Source organism: Pantherophis guttatus, chromosome 13 (assembly GCF_059756535.1).
Source record: "Pantherophis guttatus breed Tessera chromosome 13, ASM5975653v1, whole genome shotgun sequence".
Lineage (NCBI taxonomy): Eukaryota > Metazoa > Chordata > Lepidosauria > Squamata > Colubridae > Pantherophis > Pantherophis guttatus.
This window is the reverse complement of record NC_142075.1, coordinates 9425486-9452982: the sequence shown is the minus strand read 5'-3', so window position 1 is coordinate 9452982 and position 27497 is coordinate 9425486. Positions and strand designations below refer to the sequence as shown.

The window sequence follows — 27497 nt, the reverse complement described above, 5'->3', positions numbered from 1 at the left end:
TCTCTCTCTCTCTCTCTCGTCGCTCGGGGAAAGGGTGGCGCGGTGCCTGTCGGGAGGCGTAGTTCCGCGCCGCCTTCCGTCGTCTGAAGCGGCCGTAGGCCCGTGACGCCACACAGGCCGTCGAGCGCTGCCGAGGCGGCGGATAGGCCGAGCGGCGGAGAGCGGTTCTTGGGCGGCTGTTTCTCTCGCTCTCCTCTTTCCCGGCCGGGGAGAAGCGGAGCGGAGCGGGGGAACATGGCCGGATGCAGCACCTGCGCCGCCACTGCGGCGCGACTCGTCAGCTCGTCGCTGCCGTCGGCGTGCCGAGGTAACCTGCCCGGCCGGAGGAGGACCCTCCCTCCCCTCAGTCGCGGTGTCCCCCCTCAGCAAACCCGGCCGACCGCCTTCCTTCCCGCCCCCCCTTCTTCCCCTGTTGCCGTCCCTGAGGCGGGGACTCCAACACCCATCAGTCCCAGCCGCGCATCTGGAGGCCCGGGGTGGGAAGGAGGCCCTTCAATCTGATCCCCTTTTCTTGGAGGGATTAGAGGTTCCCCTCAGTCGCGGTGTCCCCCCTCAGCAAGCCCGGCCGACCGCCTTTCTTTCCCCCTCACCTTCCCCTTTTGCCGTCCCTGAGGCGGGGACTACAACACCCATCATTCACAGCCGCGCATCTGGAGGCCCTGGGTGGGAAGGAGGCCCTTCAATCTGATCCCCTTTTCTTGGAGGGATTAGAAATTCCCCTCAGTCGCGGTGTCCCCCCTCAGCAAGCCCGGCCGACCGCCTTCCTTTCCCCCTCCCCCTTTTTTTACCGTCCCTGAGGCGGGGACTACAACACCCATCAGTCACAGCCGCGCATCTGGAGGCCCTGGGTGGGAAGGTGGCCCTTAAATCTGATCCCCTTTTCTTGGAGGGATTAGAGGTTCCCCTCAGTCGCGGTGTCCCCCCTCAGCAAACCCGGCCGACCGCCTTCCTTTCCCCCTCACCTTCCCCTTTTGTCGTCCCTGAGGCGGGGACTCCAACACCCATCATTCACAGCCGCGCATCTGGAGGCCCTGGGTGGGAAGGAGGCCCTTCAATCTGATCCCTTTTCTTGGGGGGGCGGTGTGTCTGACAGGAGGGGGCTCTCTTCGGGGTGAGCCCAAGGAAGGACAACAACCCCCCCCCCCCACTTCAGGCTTTGGATTAGAAGCACCTGATTTGCTTTTTTTATTTTGGGGGACGGGGGGGGGGACAGGTGTGCCTCTGCGCGTGCAATCACGCCCACCTTTTGCGCGTGCAAATTTTTCTGTCGCTTTTTGGTCTCGAGCAAAGCCCCTTCCTCTTTCTTTCCTGCGTCTCCCTCCCCCCCCCCCAAAAAAAAACAACTGTGCAGCATTTGTTTAACTTTTCTGGTGGTTGTTTGGGGCCTCAGACACCTCCATCCAGCAAGGGGAGTTGAGTTGAGTTGAGTTGAGTTTAGTTTAGTTTAGTTTAGTTTAGTTTAGTTTAGTTTAGTTTAGTTTAGTTTAGTTTAGTTTAGTTTAGTTTAGTTATTTATTATATTTCTATACCGTCTTTCTCCCGTAGGACTCAAGGTGGTGTACAGTCAAGAAAAATATAGACACACAAACATCATAAAATTGCTAATTAAAATTATTACTTAGTTTGGTCAATTAAATAAAACCCAGAATTAGATAACATTTAATTTAACATTTTAGTTTAGTTTAGTTTAGTTTAGATATGGGGTATGGTATGGTATAGTATAGTATTTATTGAATTTTCCAACATTTAAAACACAAAACACATATTTACACTTACAGCAGCTTTTCCATATCGGTGTCCATATCTTTCGTAACAATCATATTTACAAAGGTTCTATTGATGTACATTCCTATGTTATATCCTATTTAAATTATAATAATATCTATTCACAAATCAATGTCATATATTTCTTAGAAATTTTACATTCTATATATTATACTCTCTACGACTTATGCCTTAGGTTTTACATTTGCTCTCGAGCCAGGAATACCATCTATTCCAAATTTGATAGTACTCGGATTCTTCCCTCTCCTTCATTTCCATAGACAGTCTATCCATTTCTGCACATTCATAGATTTTCCTTATTTTCATGTGGTCTGGAGGAGTGTCAGTTTGTTTCCAATTCTGTGTTTAACAGCAAGTAGAATTGCTTTAGCACAGAGTTTAGTTTAGTTTAGTTTAGTTTAGTTTAGTTCATTGCACATGGTACAATGAAATTAAATGCCGTCTTCAGTGTACATTATAACTATAAAAAATAAAAAACACAAACACGCATCCTTTATATTCTATAGAATTGAAATTGAAAACCCTATATTGCGCTATAACATTCAGCATAGAATTCAGTATGGTTATTGCCCTGGGATAGAAGCTGTTTTTCAGCCCATTTGTCCTTGTTTTTATTATCCTTGTCTTCGAAGGTGGATGGGTTTTGTTAATTAAAAATTTAAATGTATTTTCAGTTTGCTCCATTTTGCTGTAGGCGTGGCAAAGTCTGGGAAGTCGACCATTACAAATGCAAGTAGTCCTCGACTTATGACCACAAGGGAGCCCAACAGTTCTCTTGTGAAGTGAGACATTTTGTTAAATTGAGTTTTGCCCCGGATTTTTTTATGACCTTCCTGGCCACCGTTGTTAAGTGAATCCCTGCAGTAGGATAAGGTTGTGAAGTCCCCATTCATTTTTTTTTGCTTGCCAGAAGGTCACAAAAGGGGATGATCGCGTGACCTTGGGACGCAGCAACAGTCCTAAGTATGAACCGGTTGCCAACCATCTGAACTTTGATCACGTGAACATGGGGAGGCTGAAAAAGTCACAACTGTGAAAAACGGTCATAAGTCACTTTTTTCAGCACCGTCATAACATTGAAAGGTTACTAAATGAACTGTTGTAAGTCGAGGACTACCTGTACAATAAAAACATAAGCTGAAAAGTAGGGTCTACCTGATAAGGTAACCCTGTTTAAGGTGGGGCTGCTCTAGGATGATGAATGCTCCAGTCTTGAGTATTTCACGAATGAAGGCGAACGCAGGTAATCCTCATGACCGCAGTTGAACCCAAAATTTACCTTGCTAAATGAGAAATGTGTTAAGTGAGTTTTGCTCCATTTTACAACTTTACTTGATACATTTGTTAAGTGAATCCCTGCAGTTCTTAAATTAGTAATACCGTTGTTAAGTATATCTGGTTTCCCTCATTGACTTTGCTTGTCAAAAGGTCACAAAAAGTGAGCATATGACCCCGGGACACTGCAACTGTCATAAATACAAGTCAGTGGTCAAGCATCTGAATGTAAATCATGTGACTCTGGAGATGCTACAACAGTCATAAGCATGAAAAATGGTCATAAGTTAATTTTTTTCAGCGCTGTTCTAAGCTATGTGCAAAGTCGCTAAGCAAAGTCTTGTAAGTTGAGGACTATCTGCATACGTGTCCCAGGATAATATAGCATTATCTTAGCATTTCCCCCAGTAGCCAAGCAAGTGGAATTCTATTATGGTAAAATATATAGGTAGTTTTTGATTTGCAGTCATTAGTTTAGTGACAGTTTGAAGTTACAACATCACTGCAAACAGTGATTTACGACTGATCCTCCCACTTACAACCATTACAGCATCTTCACAATCAGGATGTGGCACTTGACAACTGACATGTGATTGCCATTTGCAACTTTCCCAGCCAGGTTCTAACAAGCGAGTGGGGAAGCTGGGTTTGTTTAACAACCACATGATTCACTTAATTGCAGTGATTCACTTAACAACCATGGCAAAGAAGTTTGAAAAATTGGGCACAACTCCCTTAATAGCTTCCTTAGTTAGCAATGCCGTGGAGAGACCTGGCCATAGAATTGCCAAGGGTTTGACACAACTGAATGAATAATGTCACTTAGCAACAGAAATTGTGGTCCCAATTGTGGTCATAAGTCGAGGTTATTTAGGTTTGAATTTTCTTGAGTGGAAGCTCCTCTTAACCCAGTGAGAACTTGACAATTCCATAGACATGTCTAGATTTGCAGTGTGATTTCTGAGAAGCCCTTTTTTTGGTTGACTTTGTTTTTGTTTACAGTATTCTGTTTTGCTAGATCTGTGCTTAATTTTGTTAAGATCTTGTTTGCTTACGTGTAGCTGTTGACTTTTTTTGTTGTCATAAAACTGATAATTGTACCCTGGAAGGCTGTTAAATCTATCATAAGATTCTTTAGTGTCTTAACGCATATTACTCATTGGCAATTTCAGGTATTTCAAATTTGGATTAATGAGCAAACAATATTAAAGGGAAGGTCATTCATCAGCCGAGCAAAGTTTTACTTGTTTCTTATCCTCATAGAGTTGTAGAGAAACGATGCCACAAATATAATTCTGCTTGTTTATTTGTATATTTTCTCTTCTCTACTTTATTCTGACAGGACAGATCTATGCCTATCTACCCAGAAGTAAGTCCCCATTGATTGATGTTTCCATTAGACTTAATCTTGGATAAGTATATACCAATTTGCCCTTAATAATGTTTACGTCTTAAATAGTCTTGCCAGAATACTACGTGTGGAGAAGAGAACTTTGTAACATTGCTTCAGATTGATCAGGGTTCATGTTCACTGCAAAATAATGCCCAGTCTGTATCCTGAGCTTTGATTGCTCATGAACTATTGTGTTTGCTCTGTTGTGCTGATGAAAGATTTTTCAAGGATTTAGTGTTGGGGCATTGCTTGACAGGCATTGCTCGATCGCTGCTGTGATCTGGGTGAAACAAACATATTTTGTTTGGCCTGTAATGTCTCCAATTTTTAAAAAAATGAATAAAAATTCTGCTTCTGTAGGATTTAGTTGGCATATCTGTAAAGTGTTCTGTGTATTCATACTTTCATGGTATTTGCACAGTCAAGCAACGTATTGCAACATATTGACTGGTTCACACATTTTGCTAGGCCATTGGGGTTTTTTTCTGCCTGAAAAAGCCACGGTGGCTGACTTTATGTGTGCAAAAATAACATGAGTATGTGTTTTTTTTATTAGTTCCTACTAAAACACATCTGCACAATGAACATTCTAACATCCATCATTGGTAATTGCTCTGTTACAGAGAAGCAACTTATTGTCTTGAATTATTTTAACATCAAAGCTGAAAATAAATATTGTTTTCTATTACCATATCTCAATCTTTTATTCTGCCTTCATGTACTTATAAGCATTGTTCTCAGATTCCCTATATGTCTTTTGCTATCACATTCCACTGGGCTTAAAATTAATCTTTTTTCATTTGAGTATATCATTATCTGACCTTATAATTATACACCAGTGTAGTATTATTAGGCATATCATAATTATACACTTGAAATATTCAAATATACTTCAGGTATTATTAGTATAAGAATACTAAACATGTAAATAAGTAGTTGCCAACCTAGCACCGTGTATAACCAAGTTGTTATGCTTTCTGCTAAATGGCAGCTTAATTTTTTAAAAATGGGAAAGTGTACATTTTTAAAAAACAGAAGTTGAAAATGTCCTGAGCAATCTTTTTTTTTAGAATTGCAGACATGGATCAGTTCAGTTATATTACTTTGCCTTTATGTTAAAAGCATAATTGGATATTTACTAGTACAGTACTCTAAAATTCAGAACTGCCTAGTTCTTAAGCATAGAAAACAGGCACAATCTATTCTATCCAGATGTCTCTGCAAGGTTTGAGTTGTAAGGGCCAAAGTAGCAAATTGAATCTGAATTTGCAAAGGAAGAATGTTGTATAATGACATCCTGGCACTAGCCATCATCTGAATTAATGGGTACTTTCACATAGACAGACAGGCTTCTGAAATTAATTTATGCAAAGAAGAGCAAGCCAGACTCATGATTTGAGTTCGTTAGAATCAAAAGGCACAAACAGAGCAGCATTCATGAAGAAAACAGAAATTTAACTTATTATCCTGCAAAGACAGCCATTGTGTGATTCTGAGTTAATGCTGGAACTCAGACAATTTGAATGCCAATAGTCTACAAATCCAGTTAACAAGCTGTAATTGAGGTAAATAAACTTTGGAATGCTGTCTAAATTCTGCTAGGGAAAAGGTTGTCAACATCCTTGATGTTTCACTGTTGTCCTTTTCCTAAGGTCCCTGGCAATTTATTTTTGTAAGCATTTATGTTGCTCTTCTTGTTATGATAAATTGCTTTGGGACTGTTGGTCATCTTAAAATTTTCCATAATAAAAGAAGAAGAAAATACCTTTTACAGGGAAATAATGCTTGGGGCTTAATATATAACAGATGCTATTTCTCAGGTCTATGGAGATTCTCAGTCCTTCAGGTCACTGTTGTCCCAAAGGTGCTTTTGCAAAAAGCAACTGGACTTTGTTTTTTTCCCAAAAACAAAGTCCATTTGCCTTTTGAAAAAGCCCCTTTGGGATGCTATTCCTCAGCACAAATTACTTTGTGAAAGTATCCCCCATTATGTGTTGTATAAACTTGGTCTGCCTTTTGAGCACAGGCAGGAAACCATTTGCCGTAGAAGGAGCGGACTTGATTGTATATCTTTAATTCAGGGGTTTTCAACCTTGGCAAGTTTAAGAGGGTTGGACTTCAACTCTCAATCTCGTGATCCAGGAGGGGCTGGCTGGGGAATTCTGGGAGTTGAAGTCCATGTGTCTGAAGTTGCCATCGTTGAGAAAGTCTCTTAAGGGAATGAGATCCAATGACTTCTTAGGTTCAAGGTTCAATAAGTAGACTACATGAAGTGGGGGATAAGTTATTTGAAAAGATACACAGAATAATCAAAAATCTCTTGTTTCTTTTTCCTTTTTCAGGAATTTCATGTGGCCGTTCCTGCTTCCCTGCTTTAGGAATAATTGGGACTTGTGAAACTCAGCCTCTAAGAATTATTCCTTTTAGAACTTTTTCTGAAACACCAGCATACTTTGCTTCTAAAGATGGTGCAAGTAAAGATGGTTCGGGAGATGGCAGTAAGGTATACACTTTTTGTGCTTCAAAAAACACAGCCCTTTCCCACATACCACAGGTAGTCCTTGACTTATGACTGAAATTGTGTCTGGAATTATAGCTCTATGTCAGAGGTCTTCAAACTTGGCAGCTTTAAGACTTGTGGACTTCAACTCCCAGAATTCTCCAACCAACTATGCTGGCTGGAGAATTCTGGGAGTTGAAGTCCACAAGTCTTAAAGCTGCCAAGTTTGAAGACCTCTGCTCTATGTCATGACGGTTGTGAAGCAGGTCATCACATGACTGACCCAAGTTTATAGCTATTGGAACTTTGAATCATCAGGGTCATAAGTACCATTCCGGGAGATCCGTTGTAACTTTGAATGGTTGCTAAGTGATCATTCATAAGTTGAGGACTGCCTGTAAAGCTAAAAAATGTACATGTTTTGAGTGACATCTTGAATCATGTCATCTCCCATCTAATTCAGTACAGAGAGATAGACACAGGGACCAGGTCAGAGGCCATAAACTAAGTCACTGATAAAAAAAAAAACCCTTAACTGTGACTTGGAATGCAGTTGTCTGAATTTTAGCAACATGTTCATGCTGTCAGAGGACTTTTGATCTTATAAAGCTAAGTAAATGAAAAACTAAACACAGACAAATTACTGGTACTTTAAACCCAAACTTGCTGTCTGGAGTTTTTTAAAAGCACAGATCGTGATTTGGAGCATAAATTATGTTGAAATATTCAGTGTAATGGTTAAGTTGAGCAATCAGTGTTCATGTTTAGAAATCGGTGCCTTTTAAAATTCAGCAAAGGTACTTTTCGGATTAAATGCTTGATATATTCTGCATGGAGATTATCTTTGGCTTACAAATATGGCTGGCTTGTTGAGGAAACAACAACACTGAGCATCTGCTACAGCTGGCACCTTCCACTTAAGCTTTTTGCCAACGATGAGAGTTTCCTGGTCCCATTTCCCTTGGCTGTGTACTGAAAAAGAAAATGGAGAAGTGTTCTCCACTTGTTCCTGTGCACTCTTTTTGACAGGCTGGCTTGACTGACTTGAGGAGGAAGCAAATGAGTAGGTTTAACAGTAGGGAAAGGAACTGAAGGAGATTCCCTAATACATACATTACTGTTTACAGAATGTGAATTGTTGAATTTTGGGCAGGTTTAGGAACTTTTTTTCCCCTTGATCCATTTGAATCAGAAACATCTTCAAGTGAATGATGACACTTAAGCATTCACTGAGGATGCCAGTTTCAGTGACAGGTGGGGGTCTCTGCTTCACTGTGGACATGTGCTGTTACGTTTGTGTTGTGGCCCATACGCGGCCTGTGCAGCTAGTAGCTGATTCAGACAGCGAGGAGGCTGGTGTGCGTCAGCAGCCTGTGCAGCTGGCACTCGAGTCAGACAGGAGGCTGGAGAAGATGTGGTGCCAGAGGCGGGGATTCAGCCAGGGCCTTCAGAACCTCCAGAAGCTCCCTTAAGTGAAGAAGAAGAAGAGGAGGAGCCTCTCCTCAATGCACCGGCGCGCCAAAAGGCAGGAGCTGCCAAAAGGCAGGAGTGGCTCCTCAGGAGGAGGTCTCCTCGAGAGTAAGGCTTGGGGCTAATTGGCCACTCCCTTAGCCTATTTAAGGAGGAACGCCGACTGAGGCAATTTGCAGGGAACAACTTCGTTCACATACCTTCATGTCTTGTCTTGCTTATCTTATCAGCCTCCTGCAAATTGCTTCTGGGCATTCTGCCAACCATAGTAAGCTTTCAGTTATTATTCTTTGAATTCTTGGAGGCTGTTAATGCAGTTAATTAACAGCCGTTGTTGTAAAATACTGGTTTATTTAGTAAACTAAGGTTTGTATAGACTTTGTGTGTGCTGCATTATTTGGGGTATGTAGCTGGGGCAGAACAGTTTGGATTTTAAAGAACACAACACGCAGTTTGAGAGAGAAAGGGAAGGCAAGGTTACAAGTAGAGATCACAATCCTTTGTGTGGAGGGGAGAGTAATTGCTGATCTCAAAGTAGCGAAAGATGTACAGGTGGTCCGTGACTTATTACCATTCATTTAGCGACCGAAGTTACAGCAACACTGACAAAAAGTGACTTATGCTTAGTTTTCGCACGTCTGTTGGAGTAAGCCCATGGTCATATGATCAAAATTTGGATGCTTGGCAATTGGTTCATACTTACGACAGCTACATGTCTCAGGGTCATGTGCTCCCCTTTTGCGACCTTCTGACAAGGAAAGTCAGAACTGTGTTAACTGTGAGAAGAAAGATTGTAAAATAGGGCAAAGCTCGCTTAATTATCTTCAGCAAAAGAAATGTTGGGCTCAGTTGTGCTCATCAGTCGAGGACTAGCCGGTAGCTAATTATAAATCTATTTTCTGACTTTCAAGGTCCTGTTTCTTTTTTTCTTTCTTTTAATTAGAAAACTGCTGGGGAAGGCGGTGGTAAAAAGTCAAGTTCCGGAAGCTCAGGAAAAGGTGGAAGCCAGTTGCGATGCCCAAAGTGCGGTGATTTATGCACACACGTGGAGACTTTCGTCTGTAAGTTCTAGAAGACATATCTTCTGACTTTCTCGGTTTTTGCAAAAAAAATAATAATAATGCATTATTTGCTCAAGGTGCTACACTTAATCCGTCCTGAATGCCAGTCATTTTGCAAAGAAGTTTAGACACTGATTCCTGAATGCAGTGGAAATAAGTACCATACCGCTTAACATTCAGAGTTTAGAATAACAACTACTGTGTTTCCCTGAAAATATGACCTACCCCAAAAGTAAGTCCTAGCTTGATTTTACATGTGCACCCAATATAAGCCCTATCCAACAAAATAAGCCCTAATTAAGACTCCGCCCACTCCAGAGTGCACAGGTAAAAATTAAGCTAGGGTGAGGATGTGTGTGTGTGGAGCTACTACTTACCTTCAGACAGTTGCAGCCAGGCCTCGCACACCTCGGCACCTGCCTTGCCGGCCCATTTCTTCTGCAACTAGCAAGGCGTTCCTGAAGGCCTCTGCAACTGATAACAGAGCTCCGCATTGATCCAGAGTTCTGTTATCGGCTGCAGAGGCCTTCAGGAAAGCCTTGCCGGCCGCAGAAGAAGAAATTCCTGAAGGCCTCTGACAGCAAAAAGGAGGCCAGGAGTAATGCACGTAAGTGAGGTGAGTCAGTGGAAGATCCCCCCCCCCCGAAAATAAGACCTAGTGCATTTTTTTGGTAGCAAAAAAAATATAAGACATGGTCTTATTTTCAGGGAAACACAGGTACTAATAACACAGCTTCATATTACCATTTAAACAAACCACGCCCTTGTGCTGTTTTGGTCCTTCTCTTTTATTTGCTGATTCAGCAGGTCCTAATCAAAGAGTTTAATGGAGGGTAAATACTCAAGCTTGTTTATCAACTGCATAGTCATCAGCTATCTGATCTTCTTAAGAGTTGTCAGTGCAACCTGCATCAGAAGCCCTGATGTTGGGTAATCTTTATAATGTGCTTGGATCTTGATCTCTTAAATCATTTTTTTCCTCTTTCTTGCTAACTTCAGAGTGATTTTGTTCTACCATGCAAGATATCGGCTTTGTGTGTGATACGCTGCAATTTGTGGAGTCATGTTTATTAGCTCTAATTACTGGTGTCTTTGCATTAATTGCTATGTGGCAGTTTCCTTCCACCCAAGGGGTGGGACATGTATTGCACGTCCCAAAATTGTGCTTTATCACTATAGAGGCTTACTCACTAACCAATCTTTCAACATGACCAGAAAAAAATCTTTTATGTGATTTTTTTTCTGGTATCTCAAGTGGCATCATAAATCGAAATTTATGTCCTCCTGGAGTTTAAGATTGTTGGAAATAGATAAGTTCAGGTTTTAGAAACTGATTATCTGCGAGAACTAGCTTTTTTTTTTTAACACAGGACTTTAAGCTTTCAATGAAATGAATTTTAAGGTTTTTTTATCTATTTATATTCCTACCTTCATAAGAATTCAGGGGACAAACGAAAGTTTATCTCATAGCCGCTTTCTGAAGTAGATTAGAATGTGAACAAGGCAGCGGTTTTACTAAAGTCCTCTGACTGATATGCCATACTAAAAATGTTAAAGCACACCAGATTTTCTTAAAAGCATGTCATAAATATTAATATTAATCCAAGCAGCAAAAAAAAAGAAGAAGCTGTGCTAATGACAGCCACCTAAATGGTTTGAGTAGAATGCTGTGGTGACCTCTTATCAAGAAGCAAGAAATAAAAAACATTTTTAGACAAGAGCTTATACCTGAATGAGATCTCCTAGTGCATATCGGCAGTAACCTAAACTCCATACTTGTTGGTCACTACCACGTACAGTCAGGATTTCAGGATTAGCAAGCTTTGTCAAGCATTGTGGTGTAATACAGAGTTTCCAGCAGAGATCTGTGGTCTTTGTTTTTGCCAGTCTCTTTTGGAATAGGATTCGAAACATTCATCTGGACAATGGCTATTGAAGGACCATTTTTTTCCCTACTTCAGTGTGTTCGGCTGGAAAACAAATCCCATACCCAAACCCATAGTTCTCAAATGAATAAATAAAACTGAATTTCACTTAGAAAGTAGAATAGATTTGGTGTTCCATATTATGCTTGACTTCATGGAGTTGTCTAAATTACCTCCAAATAGTTCACTTATATCCCTCTCATTTACAGGAAATATCTGGTATGCAAAATTAATGATTTAACCATACAATGTACCACATTATATAATCAGTAATCATGTAAGATATATCTAACACTTGAAGCATAAAGACAAGTAAAGAATTCCAAATGTAATACCAAAATTCCATTAATGTTTACAACAAGCCATTCTAGTCTTCCAAATGTGTTAAAGATCCTATCAAAATTTAGGTTTGGTCAGTTTCGCGTAGAAGAGGCACAAAAGACATCCTAAAACCATTAAAGGACATGGTGCCAAAGCTGCAATGATACTGAGGAACGTTTTTTTTTTTCCTTTTAACTTTTAAGTTCAATCTCCAGATGAGCTGGAGAGCAAAGTCCTTGTGATCCTAGAGGGGGTTATATGGGAATAAATTGAGTTAGTTCCCAAATACTTAGTTCTTTAAAAGTTAAGCTCAGGTCTTGAATTGAATTTAAAAGCATTTGGGAAGGCAGTGGAAATTCTGGATAATCAAGAGTTAAATTTTCTGATTTATAAGCACCAGAAAAAAAGCCTGGGGGTGCCTCATTAGGTCCAGCTGAAGGTTCCAAACGTTTTGGGAATTGTTTAAAATATTTGGGAATCATGCTTTATGATAACTTTAAACAATGGGAAAGGGAGTATTTGCTTGCCATCTCAACCATCACTTAGAACAATGGCCATTGATCCTGAAAATTGCTGTACAGAAGTCTGTGTAAATATATATGATGTCATCCCTTTGTCTAAGAATGTGCATGGCACAGTAGGAATAAATACACTGCAGTCACAACGTACGTAGTTTTCAAGTAGATGAAAAGCCAATTTTCTGGGTGATCGTTTTCAAAAACCTTATGAAAGTACACAGGTATCAAACAGTAGTTTTCCTGTGACTAATCTCTTATGTGCAGAAAGGCAGTGCTACACGGCCTGGGGCTTTTCAGGAGAAACTGGAATTGGGATTTGCATGGCTGGAACTTAGTCTTTGTCTGTTATTAGAAGTTTGTGAAATTGGCTCCAGGAAGTTTTTTAGTTAGGGAGATTCATACTAAGAAAAATCAGTGCTTTTGACATCAAACCTGTCAAATTGAGTTTTGAGGGGGCCATCTGTGGACCAAGGTCTATTCTCCTTCTTCCTACCCTTATTTTAAAGGGACTTGTTAACTCATTTTGTAAGCACTGTATTTCAAACCAACTGTTTAACTTGCCTGGTTGGAAAACCAGCTGTTGCCAAGCAGGTTCTAATTCTACTTTTTTGCAGCTTCCACCCGCTTTGTGAAATGTGAAAAATGCCACCATTTCTTCGTTGTGTTGTCAGAAGCCGACTCCAAGAAAAGCATCCTTAAAGAGCCAGAGACAGCGGCAGAAGCTGTAAAATTGGCCTTCCAACAGAAGCCACCACCTCCACCCAAGAAGGTACAGTCAATTAACCTTAGCTGAGGGGACATCACCTCTTTCATATTGTAAGCTTTTTTTAATTTAAATGGATCATCTAAATTACCCTAGCCTGTGGCTGTCCATCCTCCTTAGTTGGGCCCTTAATCTACCATCTCTTGTGAAATCATACTACCCTTTCTTCTAGACATTGAGACTCTACAAAGAGTCCAGAGAAGAGCAACAGAGATGATTAGGGGACTGGAGGTTAAAACATACAAAGAACGGTTGCTGGAATTGGGTATGTCTAGTGAAAAGAAGGGGACACGATAGCAATGTTCCAATATCTACCACAAAGCAGCTGAAGGCAGGACAAGAAGCAGTGGATGGGAATTAATCAAGGAGAGGCCAAACCTAGAAGTAAGGAGAAATTTCCTGACAGTGACATCAATTAATCAGTGGAACAGCTTTCCTTCAGAAGTTATGGGTGGTCCATCACTGGAGGCTTTTAAGAAGAGACTAGACAACTATTTGTCTGGAATGGTGTAGTGCAGGGGTGTCAAACTCATGTCATCATGACATCGACACGTGACTTTTCGGGACTTCTTTTCGCCCTTCACTAAACCGGGCATGGGCGTGGCTGTCGCATGACGCAACCAGCCCGCTGGCCGGGAGTTTGACAGCCCTGGCGTAGTGTCTCCTGCTAAGCAGGGGGTTGGACTAGAACACTTCCAGGATCCCTTCCAATCTATTCTGTTCTGTTTTTCTGTTATATTTTATGTGACACTTCATGTCCATCCCAAAGTTTGTTTCCATTCCTCACGTTTTCCAAGACCCGTTTTAAAGTACTGGTGCCATCTCACACTTTCTCAATTTTTCTAAGAATTGCACTTTGAAAGAAGAAGAAGAAAATCATCTCGGTTTCCAAAAATACCTCCTTGGCTTTCCTAGTTTTGTAGGCCCCCCATAGTTTTCCTGAAATATTTTAAGCTCTATAGTTTTGAAAAAGCTTTAGAAAAAAGAGTCTTTGGTGCAGTTCCCATCTGAGAGCCTTCCCATCATTTTTTTTAATAAAAAAAACCACATTGTCAACTCCCTACCCCAAAGCAATGGTGGAGACAAGGAATCTTAAAAGCTCACAGTTGCGAAGAAAGGAAATCATTGAATCTCAACAGAAGCTGAAAGATAAATAACAGTCCTGAAGCCTTAGCAGTCAGGTCTCCCCTCCCCTCTCCCCTCCCCCTGAATTTTTTATTTCTTATCTCTATTAATGAAGCCCCTTGTTATTGTTGAGGATCTCTTGGTTTTTTTCTGCTAGATTTATAACTACCTCGACAAATACGTTGTTGGTCAGTGTTTTGCAAAGAAGGTGCTTTCAGTTGCCGTGTACAATCACTACAAGAGAATCTACAACAACATCCCTGCCAACCTGAGGCAACAAGCCGAAGTTGAGAAACAAGCTTCTCTGACTCCAAGAGGTTGGTAGAGTATTTTTACGTTGCGTTCAGGAACAGTTTGGCACAATCTTCCCTACTGTGGTCCACGTGCAAATGACTGTTTAAAAAGAAGTGCAAAGACTGTTGCTATTAATAGCTCACTTACACAAGGAGGAGATAACTGGTACTGGTTATTTCCCCCCCCCCTTTTTTTTTTTTTGTTTAATTTTGCAAGTTAGCCCTTAAATAGTGCTTGTTTTGTTAAAACGGTTGTCCCCCTGATTAGCCCTAAGGCTTCCTTAATAACTTAAAATAAAAAATAAAATAAAGCAGAAAAAAGGTAGAAAACATCTATCTAAAAGAGGCCACAGAAAAGAAAATGAAGGGAGAATTTATTTTATTTTTTTGAAAAAAATCAAATTGAAATACAGGTTTTTTGAGGTAAAAAAACAGATCTTCAAATGGAATGAGAGCAGTCCAATTTTTTTTACTGCATTCCTCTGTTGCAGTTTTTCTTTCCCATTTTTTAAAAATATCTTAAAAGCTGCTTTAAATATCTATATTAGTTTTCTGTACTTCCAACACATAGGAACTAACAGCTGGAATTCTTTTAGGTGTTTGCAAATAAATCCACCTCAGGAATTTATGGATACCGAATGCCGAATAGGAGGCTATTCTCTTAATGGATAAGCAGTTCAGATATCTTTGATTCTACTATAAGCAGTAATAAAAAGTGTATACGGCCAAAGCCAACACAGCTATTTTCAGCATGGCATACATACTATTATTAGCAAATTAAAAAAACAGATTAATACAAATCTTCTTTCCGGCTACAAGGAAGGACAGAAAACAGTACTACCATTTTAAAAATTCATGGAATTGTTGCGGCCACCACGAGAGTAGATGACTTTATTATTAAGGAGTGTGGTTTAATCGAAACATTTGATTTCCTATAATTATGCTGATGTTAAAAAGGGCATTAGGGATTTGCTATAATATAGAAGTAGAACTACTAAATTCTTTACACTTCAATATGAAGGCTTCTTTGGCACTATCTGATACCACTATACAGTAATATTTTCCCATTTTTATGCTGTGTGGCAGACTGAAATCTTGGGAGGAAATCCTTTTGAATTCAGCAGAACGTTTTTTTCTGGGTAGACTTTTATGACAGATAGTTCTCGACTTACGACCAACATTGAGTCCAAAATTGTTGCTAAGCAAGACAGTTGTTAAGTGAGTTTTGCCCCTTTCTACGACCTTCCTTGCCACCATTGTTAAGTGAATCACTGTGGTTGTTAAATTAGTCACACGGTTGTTAAGTAAATCTGGCTTCCCCGTTGACTTTGCTTGTCAGAAGGTCGTAAAAGGGGATCACGTGACCTCTGGGGACACTGCGACCGTCATAAAACGTGAACCAGTTCCCAAGCATCCGAATTTTGATCACATTTTTGACCATGGATTGTAAGGGTGAAAATGGCCATAAGCCACTTTTTTCAGCGCTGTTGTAACTTGGAACGGTCACTAGATGGATGGTTGTAAATTGAGGACTACCTGCACACGATAAAATGCTCTAGACTTTTCTTTTTTTTTTTTCATTGCTATTGCCATGGCAAAACTGTAGATGTTTGTATTAGCAAGTCTTCTGTGTCGTTATAAGCTGCTTTATAAAATTGTAACTTATTTCACTGGTGAGTGTATATGTGTGTGTGTGGGTGTGAGCATGTCTTTTCCTAGCTGTCAGTGAAGTCCGTTGTTCCATAAATCTGTATTCGGAAAAGGGCAAGAGGTGAAGAAAATGTAGTGCTTTTTAATATATCTCTATCTCTTGTCTCCATCATATTACTATTTTCATCCTGTCTCTTAGAATTAGAGATAAGAAGACGGGAGGATGAGTACAGATTTACAAGTAAGTGGTCTCTCCTCATGGCCTCCTCTGCAATATCTCCCCCCCCCCCTTTATTTTAACCACGAGTAGCATTTAAACTGTAGCTGTGAAGAAACATTACAACTCCCATCATGTGTTCATTTGGCAACCAGACACCTGAGCCCCATTTTCGCTGTGAAGGTGAATTTGTGTCTCAATCTTGCCACTTTTTAACCCGCAGGTGATAAAAGGGCATTGATGTGAAGAATGATTCCTCAGCATTCATATATATACAAAGAGACCAGATTATGTATTTACCTAATTGCTTAATTTCCATGCATAAAGACACACTTATTGGCTAGAAAAGCATTTAATTGCGAACCTTTTTCTGCAGACTGCAGTGGTTCTATTCAGATACAGATACTTCAGTGATGTTCAGAGCTCTGTGTTTTTTGAGAAGGTTCTCAAGTGTAATCAGAATTCGTCCTCTTTACCCCACTGTAGTAAATGTTTACTTGGGGTAAATAAACACAAAGTAAATAACGAGGAGAGATAAAATGAATAATTCCTCAGGTTTATACCAGCTGAAATCTGTTAAGGATTTTATTTTTTAAAATATTTCCATGTAGGCTATGGAACCTATTATCCTGTTGTTGCTGTTTTTTCATTTTACATTAACGATGCCCAAACTAGAATGCGAGGACACTCCAGGGACCTGTGATGAATGAATGGAAAGGCACAAAGTTCTGAATTAATCTTTAAAAAAAGGATGCAATATTACATGTATAGGGTTGCCAGGAATATTTGGGCTTCTTAAAATGTTTCCCCTAACTTTATTGTGAAAGATTTACACGATTTGAAGAGAAACCAGAGACGTGTTTTAATTTCTTGCAGAATAAATATTTCAATGTATTTCGTAATGGCATAATGCCTAGCAGTCATTTTTGTGGAAATCTGAATTATTTATTTGGTTTAAATAGAAGATCCTTGCGTTGTTAAACCGTTTGTTAGAACTTAAATCCTCCCTTGACCTGAACCAAATGTTTGTTTGTCTGTGAGTTAGCATGTTTTGCAAGCGCAGCTGTTGTGGTTTATGAACCACGGTTAATGGCTTAGCGTTGAATGTGAACTGCACTGTTACCCCCAATTCAAACAGTCAAGGTTAAAGCAATCCATGATGTTTTGAAGTGTCTTAACTAAACTATTGTGCGGCAAGACTGGCTTCTAATGGTCTTCTCTCTGATAACTTTCAGGCAAATGGAAGAATGCTTGGAATTGCAAATGTGCACACCGTATGGCCCATCGAGTCACTTCATTTCTCAGTTTGTGGAATGTTTGTGTATTTCAGAACTTCTCCAGATTGCTGGCATTAGTCCGCACGGCAATGCTTTAGGGGCATCCATGCAGCAGCAGGTGAATCAACAGATGCCTCCAGAAAAACGAGGTGGCGAAGTGTTAGATTCTGCCCATGATGACATCAAGCTCGAAAAAAGCAATATTCTGCTGCTTGGACCAACCGGCTCAGGTGTGTAGGCCCTGTCGGACCGTAAATCAAATTTAGAAAGTATTGTACAAAGCACAATAAGTTAAAAATATGGGAGTTGCATAAATGTACTAGAGATATGCAGTATTACTTGAATAATAATTGCATTAGTTAACTTTATACAGAATTGTAAATAGTTATTGTTAAAATGATATACTTTTTTCTTTCTCTTTTTTATTTTAAAAACATTGTGTGGTTTTTCTTTTCTTTGACAGGGTATATATTTTTATGTTGTTTTGTTCTGTTTCTTTTTGGTCAACATTTTTAAAGCAGTAAAAGAATGAATAAAAAAACATGCAAAGTATGAAGCACGTTTAGTTGAAAGCACATAAATAAATGTATAGAAAGCACATACAGTAAATGTATATTTATTTATGTACATAAACATGTACATTTAATAAAGTAAATGAAGTTTGAATAAAGTGGCAGAAAGGAACAGGAGCTTTCCTGTAGCATGAGTGGGTCAGCTGGCCCTAATACTACTCAGCTGGCCTTATAGATATTTGGCAGCACATTTTTAAAGATTTTTTTCAATTCTGTGCAGCTTCCTGCATCCCTGTCTCTCTGCTGCTAGACAGTCTCCCTCCCCAATCGCAAGAAGTGATTGGAAAGCTTCAGTCCACTATAGCTACAATGATACCGTTAGTCCACACAGACAGTTTTCCACTATGCGCTGAGAAAAATAAATACCTTCCAAACTGAACAAAATTCTTCTTTAGCCCAAAATATAGGAAAAAAATGTTTATTTCTGCTGCATGAAGAATAGTTCAGCTTAGTTGATGATGTTTTTATAATCGTGCAGTTTGCCTTTTAAATAATAGTCGCCTCTGCTTCCCTGCGTTTCTCTGCCTATAAATCATACCATCTCTTTTGCGGCTTTCTAAACACCTCTTGTTCCAGAAATCCAATTAGGATTTGCTCCTCTAAAAGCTAATTTGGATTTAATACAAAGAGCTCGTAAACCTTGTAGTGGGGGCCCTTCGTATTTATCGGTCAGTGATAAACAGGATTGGCATGGCTGGTCAGCATAGGAGAAAGAAGTCCTCTTGAATACCAGAGTGGTAGTGATAACTTAAAGTTCAAGAACTTAGATGTGATATTAAGAATATCGCTACATTTACTGCTGTGTGTGTAGATGACAAACGTACATGACAAATCCCTGTAATTTTTTTAAAATCAGTGTGTGCTGTTAACCATGTTAATGCAGTGGTTCTCAACTTTTTCTTCACTATGGATCCCGTTTTAAATACCTTTTGTGGCCACAGACCCCCAAGACTTAACTCAAGATTTAAATCATCACACTTTTTCAAGCCTTTGTAGACCCCCTGTGATGACATCATACACGCACACCCCCCCAGAGTCCATGGACCCCAGGTTTAGAACCACTGTTACAATGTATTGGGGTTTTTTGCAGTTAGAATAATCGCAGCCCCAACTGGTAATTGTTATTTCCATGGCAAAATAAAATGCGTTTGAAACTCCAATTCTGTGATTTGCACTAACAGATTTTTTTTTTAAAATAACAAATAGGTAAAACTCTGCTGGCCCAGACTTTGGCCAAGTGCCTGGATGTCCCTTTTGCAATCTGTGATTGTACCACTTTGACTCAAGCTGGTTACGTCGGAGAAGATATTGAGTCTGTCATTGCAAAGCTGCTGCAGGACGCAAATTACAACGTAGAAAAGGCTCAGCAAGGTAAAACCACTTCCTGTGCTCTTCCCTCAAAGCATAGATAAGGGCTACTCCTTATGCCTGTGGAGTTTCTCAGTCATCCAGGTCATGGTTGTCCCAAAGGTGCATTTTCAAGCGGCAATCGGACTTCCTTGTTTTTTATTTGAAGATGTTTTGCTTCTCATTCATTGTTCACTTCTGAAGAGATTTTTGGCTGAGAAGAGAAAGTCTTCAAAGAAAAAAAAACAAGAAAATCTAGTTGCCTCTTGAAAAAGCACCTTTGGGTTGCACCTTATAACTGTGTTATTATTGAACCAGAATTTTTTAACGGTTTTTTTTTTCCCGTTATCTTTGACCACCTCTTTTTATTTCAAGCGTATGTCCCAGGCTGTAGTGGGTTTCAATTTAGTTTGCTACCAGTACACTCGCGCGCATGCACAGAAGCGTCCGGGTGCGCGGAGACTCCCACCACTGCCGCTACCGGTAGCAACCCCCCCACTGGCCCCAGGGAGCATTTTCTCTCCCCCCCCCACCCCCAGTCACTACCATCCTGGGGGGAGGGGGAAAAGGGGTTCCCTGTGTGCTAATTGTATTTGTGTAATTCAAAAGCTCCTCACTTCAACTGCCTCTAATTTTCAGGCATTGTTTTCCTGGATGAAGTGGATAAGATTGGCAGCGTTCCAGGCATTCACCAGTTACGGGATGTGGGAGGAGAAGGGGTTCAACAAGTAAGTATGGAGATTTTAGCTTCTCAACAATGAAGTAATTTCAGTTATTATCAAATTCCCGCCCTGATTGAGAGAAGAACCAGTTTTATTTCCCTGGGAGGTGCAAGACTGAAGCAGAAGTTATTTTCTAAGCTACCTATCAGGTTTTTCCCCCCCTTCTTAACACTCTCATGGGAGTGAACACTAAAAGATGGGACACTTGGCACTGATGATGCTTATGGCAGTTCATCACACCCCTTCATGCACCTTTATGTAGGAGAAAACCACACGCCTACCAAAACTGGCAGAGCAAGCTTCTGTACCTTGAGCAAATCCTACACTCACTCCCACTGAAGATATTACCTAGTTGGGTAATAAAACGTCTGAGAACAACTAAGCTCAGAGAGCACAAAAGACTCCACAGTTCCCTGAGCTACACACATTTTCTACTGTTGGAACTCTCTGATTTGCCTCTCAAGGCCTGTTGCAGGAAACGGAAGGACAATTGTGTAATTACATTCATTCAGTGCCTGTTCGACAGGTTCCTATAGGCTCCAATTAGTCACTATTGTAAATTCCCTGAATTTGTAAGGTGTTCAGTGCATGTTTTTAAGAATGAATGTGTTGCTTAGGCCTCTCCTGTCTTTACACAGGGGTTGTTAAAATTACTGGAAGGTACCATTGTGAATGTTCCAGAGAAGAATTCCCGCAAATTACGTGGTGAAACAGTGCAAGTTGATACAACCAACATCCTCTTCGTTGCTTCTGGTGCATTTAATGGTCTGGATAGAATCATCAGCCGGAGAAAAAATGAAAAGGTAAGGAAATTGCATGCTTTAGCTGTATAAAGAATAGAACTCTGCTAATATCTTCCGGAGATCACCATTAAAAGGCAAAGGTATCATTCCGTTCAGCTAACATGGAAAACTAGGTTTGAGGATCATTCAGTAAGGGTTCAAAGCTCTCCTGTTTTAAATGCAGTGGGTGCTGGAGTTCATTTTGGAGACCACTATTAAAAATGGGATATTGAAGCTTAAAAGGCTGTATTTTCACCCACAAATTTATTGTCAAGCATCCAGATTGCTCTAGAGCACTGATGGCTAAGCTTTTATTTATTTATTTATTTTGCCGCCCTTCTCCGGAGACTCAGGGCGGCTTACAATGCGTTAAGCAATAGCTTTCATACTTTTGTATATACCTGCTTAGTAGGGCTTTCGGCCCCCCCTAAGCGGTGTTCTTTTTTATACAAAGTCAGCTTATTGCCCCCAACAATCCGGGTCCTCATTTTACCTACCTCGGAAGGATGGAAGGCTGAGTCAACCTTGAGCCTGGTGAGATTTGAACTTGCAGTAATTGCAGGCAGCTGGTGCTACTTAACAGCACTTTAGTCTGCTGCACCACCAAGGCTCTCTTTTTGTTGTCGCGTGCCGAAAGATAATGCAATGCGCACGTGATCGCGCACATGCACATGTGACCCCCCCCCTGCACACACACACCCTCCCTGTGCCCCATTTTGGGCCTGGAAGCCCTCCTGCGCCAACCTGGAAGCCAAAACAGGGCACAGGGGGAAGCCCCAAAATGCAATGCATGCGCCTCCTGAGCATGCACCTCGCCCCAACAAATGCATGTGCATCCCACGCATGCACCCCATGCCATCGCTGGCTATTGGGGGCGAATCACTCGCCCCCACGGAGAGGGCTCGTAACTTGGGCGTCCTCCTGGATGCACGGCTGTCGTTAGAAGATCATTTGACGGCCGTGGCCAGGGGAGCCTTTTATCAGGTCCGCCTGATACGCCAGTTGCGTCCCTTTCTAGATCGGGACTCCCTACGCACAGTCACTCAGGCACTCGTCACTTCCCGCCTGGACTACTGCAACGCTCTCTACATGGGGCTCCCCCTGGGGTGCACCCGGAGGCTCCAGCTGGTCCAGAACGCGGCCGCGCGGGGGATTATGGGGGCGACGGGGCGCTCCCACATAACACCTCTCCTGCGCGAGCTGCACTGGCTCCCGGTGGTCTTCCGGGTGCGCTTCAAGGTGTTGGTGACCACCTTTAAAGCGCTCCATGGCTTAGGGCCGGGGTACTTACGAGACCGCCTTCTGTTATGCCAACTTTTTAATATTGTACATTAATTGAAACCATCAAGCATCTATTTTTTGTTGCCAGGTATTTTTCCCAGACTACCTTAAACCACAAAGAGACACCAGATTGTACACTTTTCATGTGATCAGTAGGCACTGTTTGTACAAAAGTATCTAAATTATAAGCTTCCAGTCAGAAATGTCTTCAAGATGTCATGATGCCTGACAGTTTGCATCCAGCACTCTAAATATTTGTTAATTCAACAGAAGAGAATATTCGTTAATAACCATATCCTTTTTAGGAGAAATGCTGTCATTGTCTGGAAGATGAAAACTATCTTGTACTTTAGTTGCTGTAATGACTTCTTTTGGACATAAGTTGTTTATCTATGGCTTTCAGATGGAAAAATTGGATTTGAATCCTGCTGTGAAGTTTCTGGACAAGCTAATATCCAATTTAGACTGATTTGTTGATTTTGTTGAAAGCTCTCTCTAAACTTCTCATGAAAAAAAAAAGGAATGACAACAATTAAACCTCAGTTTTGCAAACCAAATAGGGGAAAACATTGAATATTACATTTGAATATCTCTGTATGTAAATTTACTAATTATATGAAGTCTGTAAACATACAGTCTAATTTATAAACCGGTGGATTTTATGATTCAGTAAAACAGGCTTGACTTCATGTTCTCTCGGTTGTGTTCAAAATCTACTGAAAGGGGTTACGTACAATAGAGGATTTCCTCTATCCCATCAGTTTTGGAAAAGATCCTTAGCTAAATGCTGATTCCTACCATATTCGCTTCGTATAATTTCCTGCAATGTATTTTCACACACCCCAAAACGAAACATTAGCTTTGGTTTTGTTATTAAAAGCAGAACGTTTTGCCTTGCAGTATCTCGGCTTCGGCGCCTCGTCAAATCTGGGGAAAGGCAGAAGAGCCGCAGCTGCCGCCGATTTAGCTAATCTGAGCAGTGAGTCCAATTCTGAGCAAGAGATGGAAGAGAAAGACCGCTTGCTTCGGCACGTCGAAGCCCGGGATCTGATTGAATTTGGCATGATCCCTGAATTTGTGGGACGCTTACCGGTGGTCGTTCCCCTCCACAGCCTGGATGAGAAAACTCTTGTGCGGATACTTACAGAGCCCCGGAATGCAGTCATTCCCCAATACCAGGCGTTATTCAGCATGGACAAGGTTGACTTCCCTTTTGCCTCCTGGGGTGTCTTCTTATGATAACAAGTTATTTCTTTTGGATCAAGCTTGGGTTGCTCATAGAGTGGATTGATTTTAAGTGAGGTTGAAGGGTAATAGAATAGATTAACAGAGTTGGAAGGGACCTTGGAGGTCTTCTAGTCCCACCCCCTGCTTAGCCTGCTTAGGTAGGAAACCGTACACCACTTCAGACAAATGGTTGTCCAATCTCTTCTTAAAAACTTCCAGTGTTGCAGCATTCACAACCTCTGGAGGCAAGTTGTTCCACTGATTAATTCTTCTAACTGTCAGGAAATTTCTCCTTAGTTCTAAATTGTTTCTCTCCTTGATTAGTTTCCACCCACTGCTTCTTGTCCTACCTTCAGGGGCTTTGGAGAATAGGTTGACTCCCTCTTCTTTGGGGCAGCCCCTGAGATATTGGAACACTGCTGTCATGTCTCCTGTAGTCCTTTTTTTCATCAGACTATAATTATAATCCCTTATGATTCATAATCCCCTTTTAAAGTAATATAAAAATGTAAGTATGATTTAGGTTTATCTTTATGTCTATTATTGCTGTTTTCTGTTATTTTTGACTATGCCATGACTGATGGACATCGGTTTTTCAGGGCAGCCGATCAGCATCTCCTTCTTTTGAGTTCTTATGAAGTTGTTCTTGTGTCATTACAGGCGGTCCTTGACTTACAACATTTTGTTTAGTGATGTTTTTCAAAGTTGAAACAGCACTGAAAAAAGTGACTTATGACCGTTTCCCACAGTTTTTAGGACCGTTGAAGCATCCCCCGTGGTCACATGACCAAATCCAGACGCTTGGCAACTGATTCATATTTATGAAAGTTGCAATGTCCCGGGGTCACGGGATCCCCTTTTGCGACCTTTTGACAAGCAAAGTCAGTGGTGAAGCCAGATTCACTTATAACCGCCATATAACAACTACAGCGACTCACTTAACAACAGTGGCAAGAAAGGTCATAAAATGGGGCAAAATTCCTTGAACAACTCTGGTTTAGCAACAGAAATGTTGGCCTCAATTGTCATAAGCTTAAGAATGACCTGTAGTGACAGTATCTATTTTGCCTTTATGTCCATTACAATTCTCATGGGAGAGGGGAAAAAAATCAAAGCATTAGAAAATGCAGCATTCTTCAAATGTCTATAATCTTATGTCTTACAGTGTGAATTAAACGTCACGGAGGATGCTTTAAAGGCAATAGCCAGATTGGCTCTGGACCGCAAGACGGGAGCTAGAGGCCTTCGATCTATAATGGTAAGAGTGTGGCTTTTGCCCTATTGCTGCTTAATTACCGGTTATGCAGCCATTAATCCTCCATATAATAATTTTAAGTGGATGACTGCAGAAAGTTTTGCACTCCCTCTCCTGTTCTGTATGTCTGTGTATAAAATCTCTGGAAGTAATTGGTGAGTCAACAAAGGGACCAGACTAATACAGGAAAAAACTTCCTTCTTGATAGGAGACAATTCCATAGTCATTGGTTTTTCAATTTCTTCCCTGTGAAATGAAATATATCTATAATATGAAGAGAATCCATATTTGGCTATCGTCTTAGATACAATGATGTAAAAATCTGGTTTAGGGAAAAATACATTGAAGCTTGCATGACTTCAGTAAGCAGGAGGTTTGAAAGGCAAGTGATACCTTTGTGCATTCATCCTCTCCATTTCAGGAGGGGGTGTCTGCCATGGATCAGATAAATGTGTCTTTCAGTCTATGCCTTTTGTCCTCATTTCCAAAACTTCTCCTTCTAAGAGCTGTCTCACTTTGCCTTGTGGCTAACAGCACTGCTTTTGGGATTGCAAGGCCAGGATTAGGAGGAAATGGTTTTATTCATAATCATGAAACCAGGGAGTAGCATTTTGGTATGTCTCCTTGGCAAGTGAACACCTCATGCAGAATCAGAGCTTGAGTGACAAGCTTTTGCACTTTCGTTCAGACCCAGAAACAGCCCAAACAACTGCCTATTGTTCAGGGGTGAAATCCAGCAGGTTCTGGAGAACTGGTAGTGGAAATTTTGAGTAGTTCGGAGAACCAGCAAATACCACCTCTGCTTGGCCCCAGAGTGGGGTGGGAATGGGGATTTTGCAGTATCCTTCCGCCAGGAGTGGGGAGGGAATGGGGATTTTGCAGTATCCTTCCCCTGGAGTGGGGAGGGAATGGGGATTTTGCAGTATCCTTCCCCCGCCACACCCACCAAGCCACGCCCACGGTAGTAAACATTTGGATTTCACCACTGCTATTGTTACATCGTCGTTAAAACAGAAATTGTGTACAGAGATTTATAGAGGAAAAAAAACCTGAACTTTTCTTTTCATCCCCCAACTTTAGGAAAAGTTACTGCTGGAACCCATGTTCGAAGTACCCAACTCTGACATAGTATGTGTGGAGGTGGACAAGGAAGTTGTGGAAGGGAAGAAAGAACCAGGATATGTCAGGTAAAGTTGAGTTTCAAATTAAGAGCTGGATCGGGTTGGCTGCTGACTTAGACGAAGAACTCTTTCTCGAGAGCCTTTCTGACAATTTTCTAGGTAAGCAGTTATTCTGTAATTAAGTCTAGTTGCTAAGGACAATTTAAAGGAACTATGGCAGTGATGGCGAACCTTTTGGGCATCGAGTGCCCAAAAGGTCGTGCAGAAATGTCTCACACGTGCATGCGTGCTCGTCGGGGCTGCGCTCCAGAAAAGCCGAACTTCTGGGTACTAGCGCACACGTGTGGCCAATGATCAGCTGGCCAGCACACATGCGCAGGCCGGTTTTCAACACTGCCATGCGTGCAAAGGGATTGCGCTCCAGAAAAGCCGAATTTCCGGGTTCTGGCACATATGTGCACCCAACAATCGGCTGGCGTGCATGTGCACACTGATTTTCGGCACGAAGGACAGCTGATTGTGGCACGCACATGCGCACCAGAAACCCAGAAGACAAACAGGAAAGGCTGAACGTGCCGGGCGACATGGCTTCTTGTGCCATTTTGGGCACGCGTGCCATAGGTTTGCCATCACTGAACTATGGAGACTATCGTTAAATGTTCATTTCGGTATTAATAAGAATTCAGCTTGTTTTCTTTTTGTTTTCTGATGAGTTCTCTTGTTTTGATAATTTCAGGCATTTGACATTACTTCCATTTCAATTCTAGGACTCCAACTAAAGATTCCTCGGAGGAAGAGTACGACTCGGGAGTAGAAGAAGAAAGTTGGGCCCGCCAAGCAGATGCCGCAAACCATTAAACAGTCAGAATGTTCTTCAGCAAAAGCACTCGGTGTGTCTGTCTTTGTTTGAGACCATACGTGGCCCTGGCAGCCTGTTGCTAACATTGGATTCCTCCTGACTATAGGACCCATGGTTGAAAACTTTGGCCTCTCTCATGGGAAATCAGATCATGAGTTTCTGTAACATCACACTGGGTCTGTTCAGTGGACACTTGGACTAAAAATGATATAATGTTGAGAAAGTGAATTGTATATTAAGTTTTGTTCAATTAAAAAAAAAACCATACAAAAACGTGCTTTTTAAAGTGGCTGAAGAGGGTAACGCAAATACATTTTCCCCTTTAACCCCCATTCCTAAGTCGTTCCCCCCCAGTCCCAATTAGAACCCTGTTCACTTCAGGACCTTAACATATACACGAAATATCTTAGGCAGCCTGCAGTCTTCCCTAAAACTAAGATGAAGTGATGTCAGCAATTCCCCTCTGAGGTTAAACAACACGTTCACAAACTATAGCTGCTACAAACAAACAAAACACTGATCTTGTGGTTTATCACTATCGTAAAAAAAAGATTTCGGTGGTCATCGGGCAAAGGCAAATTTTCTAAGAGCTGGTTAATTTTGCTCAGTCTTAAGTTGAAATGCAGTGCTGATACCAGCAATATTTAGATAATATTTTTGCAAAAGTAACTGAAAAATGGGGAAGTTATTTTATATATGAATACACGATTTTGATTATCTTGGTTTGAGGATCATTCAGTATGGGTTAATAGCTCTCC

At 41.1% G+C, this 27497-nt stretch overlaps 1 protein-coding gene across 4 annotated transcripts; it reads left to right on the top strand.

The window, feature by feature from the left end:
* The first annotated feature begins 132 nt into the window (after positions 1–132).
* CLPX (caseinolytic mitochondrial matrix peptidase chaperone subunit X) lies at positions 133–26763 on the top strand. 4 transcript variants are annotated; one of them, XM_034424743.3, is made up of 15 exons: positions 133–307; positions 4403–4429; positions 6796–6956; positions 9367–9484; positions 12863–13017; positions 14294–14453; positions 16279–16320; positions 17627–17803; positions 19352–19516; positions 20132–20220; positions 20853–21017; positions 23178–23477; positions 24670–24762; positions 25840–25946; positions 26648–26763. In XM_034424743.3, exons 1-15 carry the CDS (start codon positions 235–237, stop codon positions 26736–26738), a joined length of 1923 nt encoding a protein of 640 aa, XP_034280634.2. In that variant the 5' UTR covers positions 133–234; the 3' UTR covers positions 26739–26763. The 4 variants fall into 4 exon arrangements, with proteins under 4 accessions (XP_034280634.2, XP_034280635.2, XP_034280636.2 ...); XM_034424744.3 differs by lacking the exon at positions 4403–4429; XM_034424745.3 differs by lacking the exon at positions 16279–16320.
* Positions 26764–27497: the final 734 nt, after the last annotated feature.

Coding starts and splice junctions, on each gene's coding strand:
- CLPX (XM_034424743.3), top strand. CDS start 235: ATGGCCGGATGCAGCACCTGCGCCGCCACTGCGGCGCGACTCGTCAGC. Junction 21,018..23,177: donor GCCGGAGAAAAAATGAAAAG/GTAAGGAAATTG, acceptor TTTGCCTTGCAG/TATCTCGGCTTCGGCGCCTC. Junction 25,947..26,647: donor AAAGAACCAGGATATGTCAG/GTAAAGTTGAGT, acceptor TTTCAATTCTAG/GACTCCAACTAAAGATTCCT.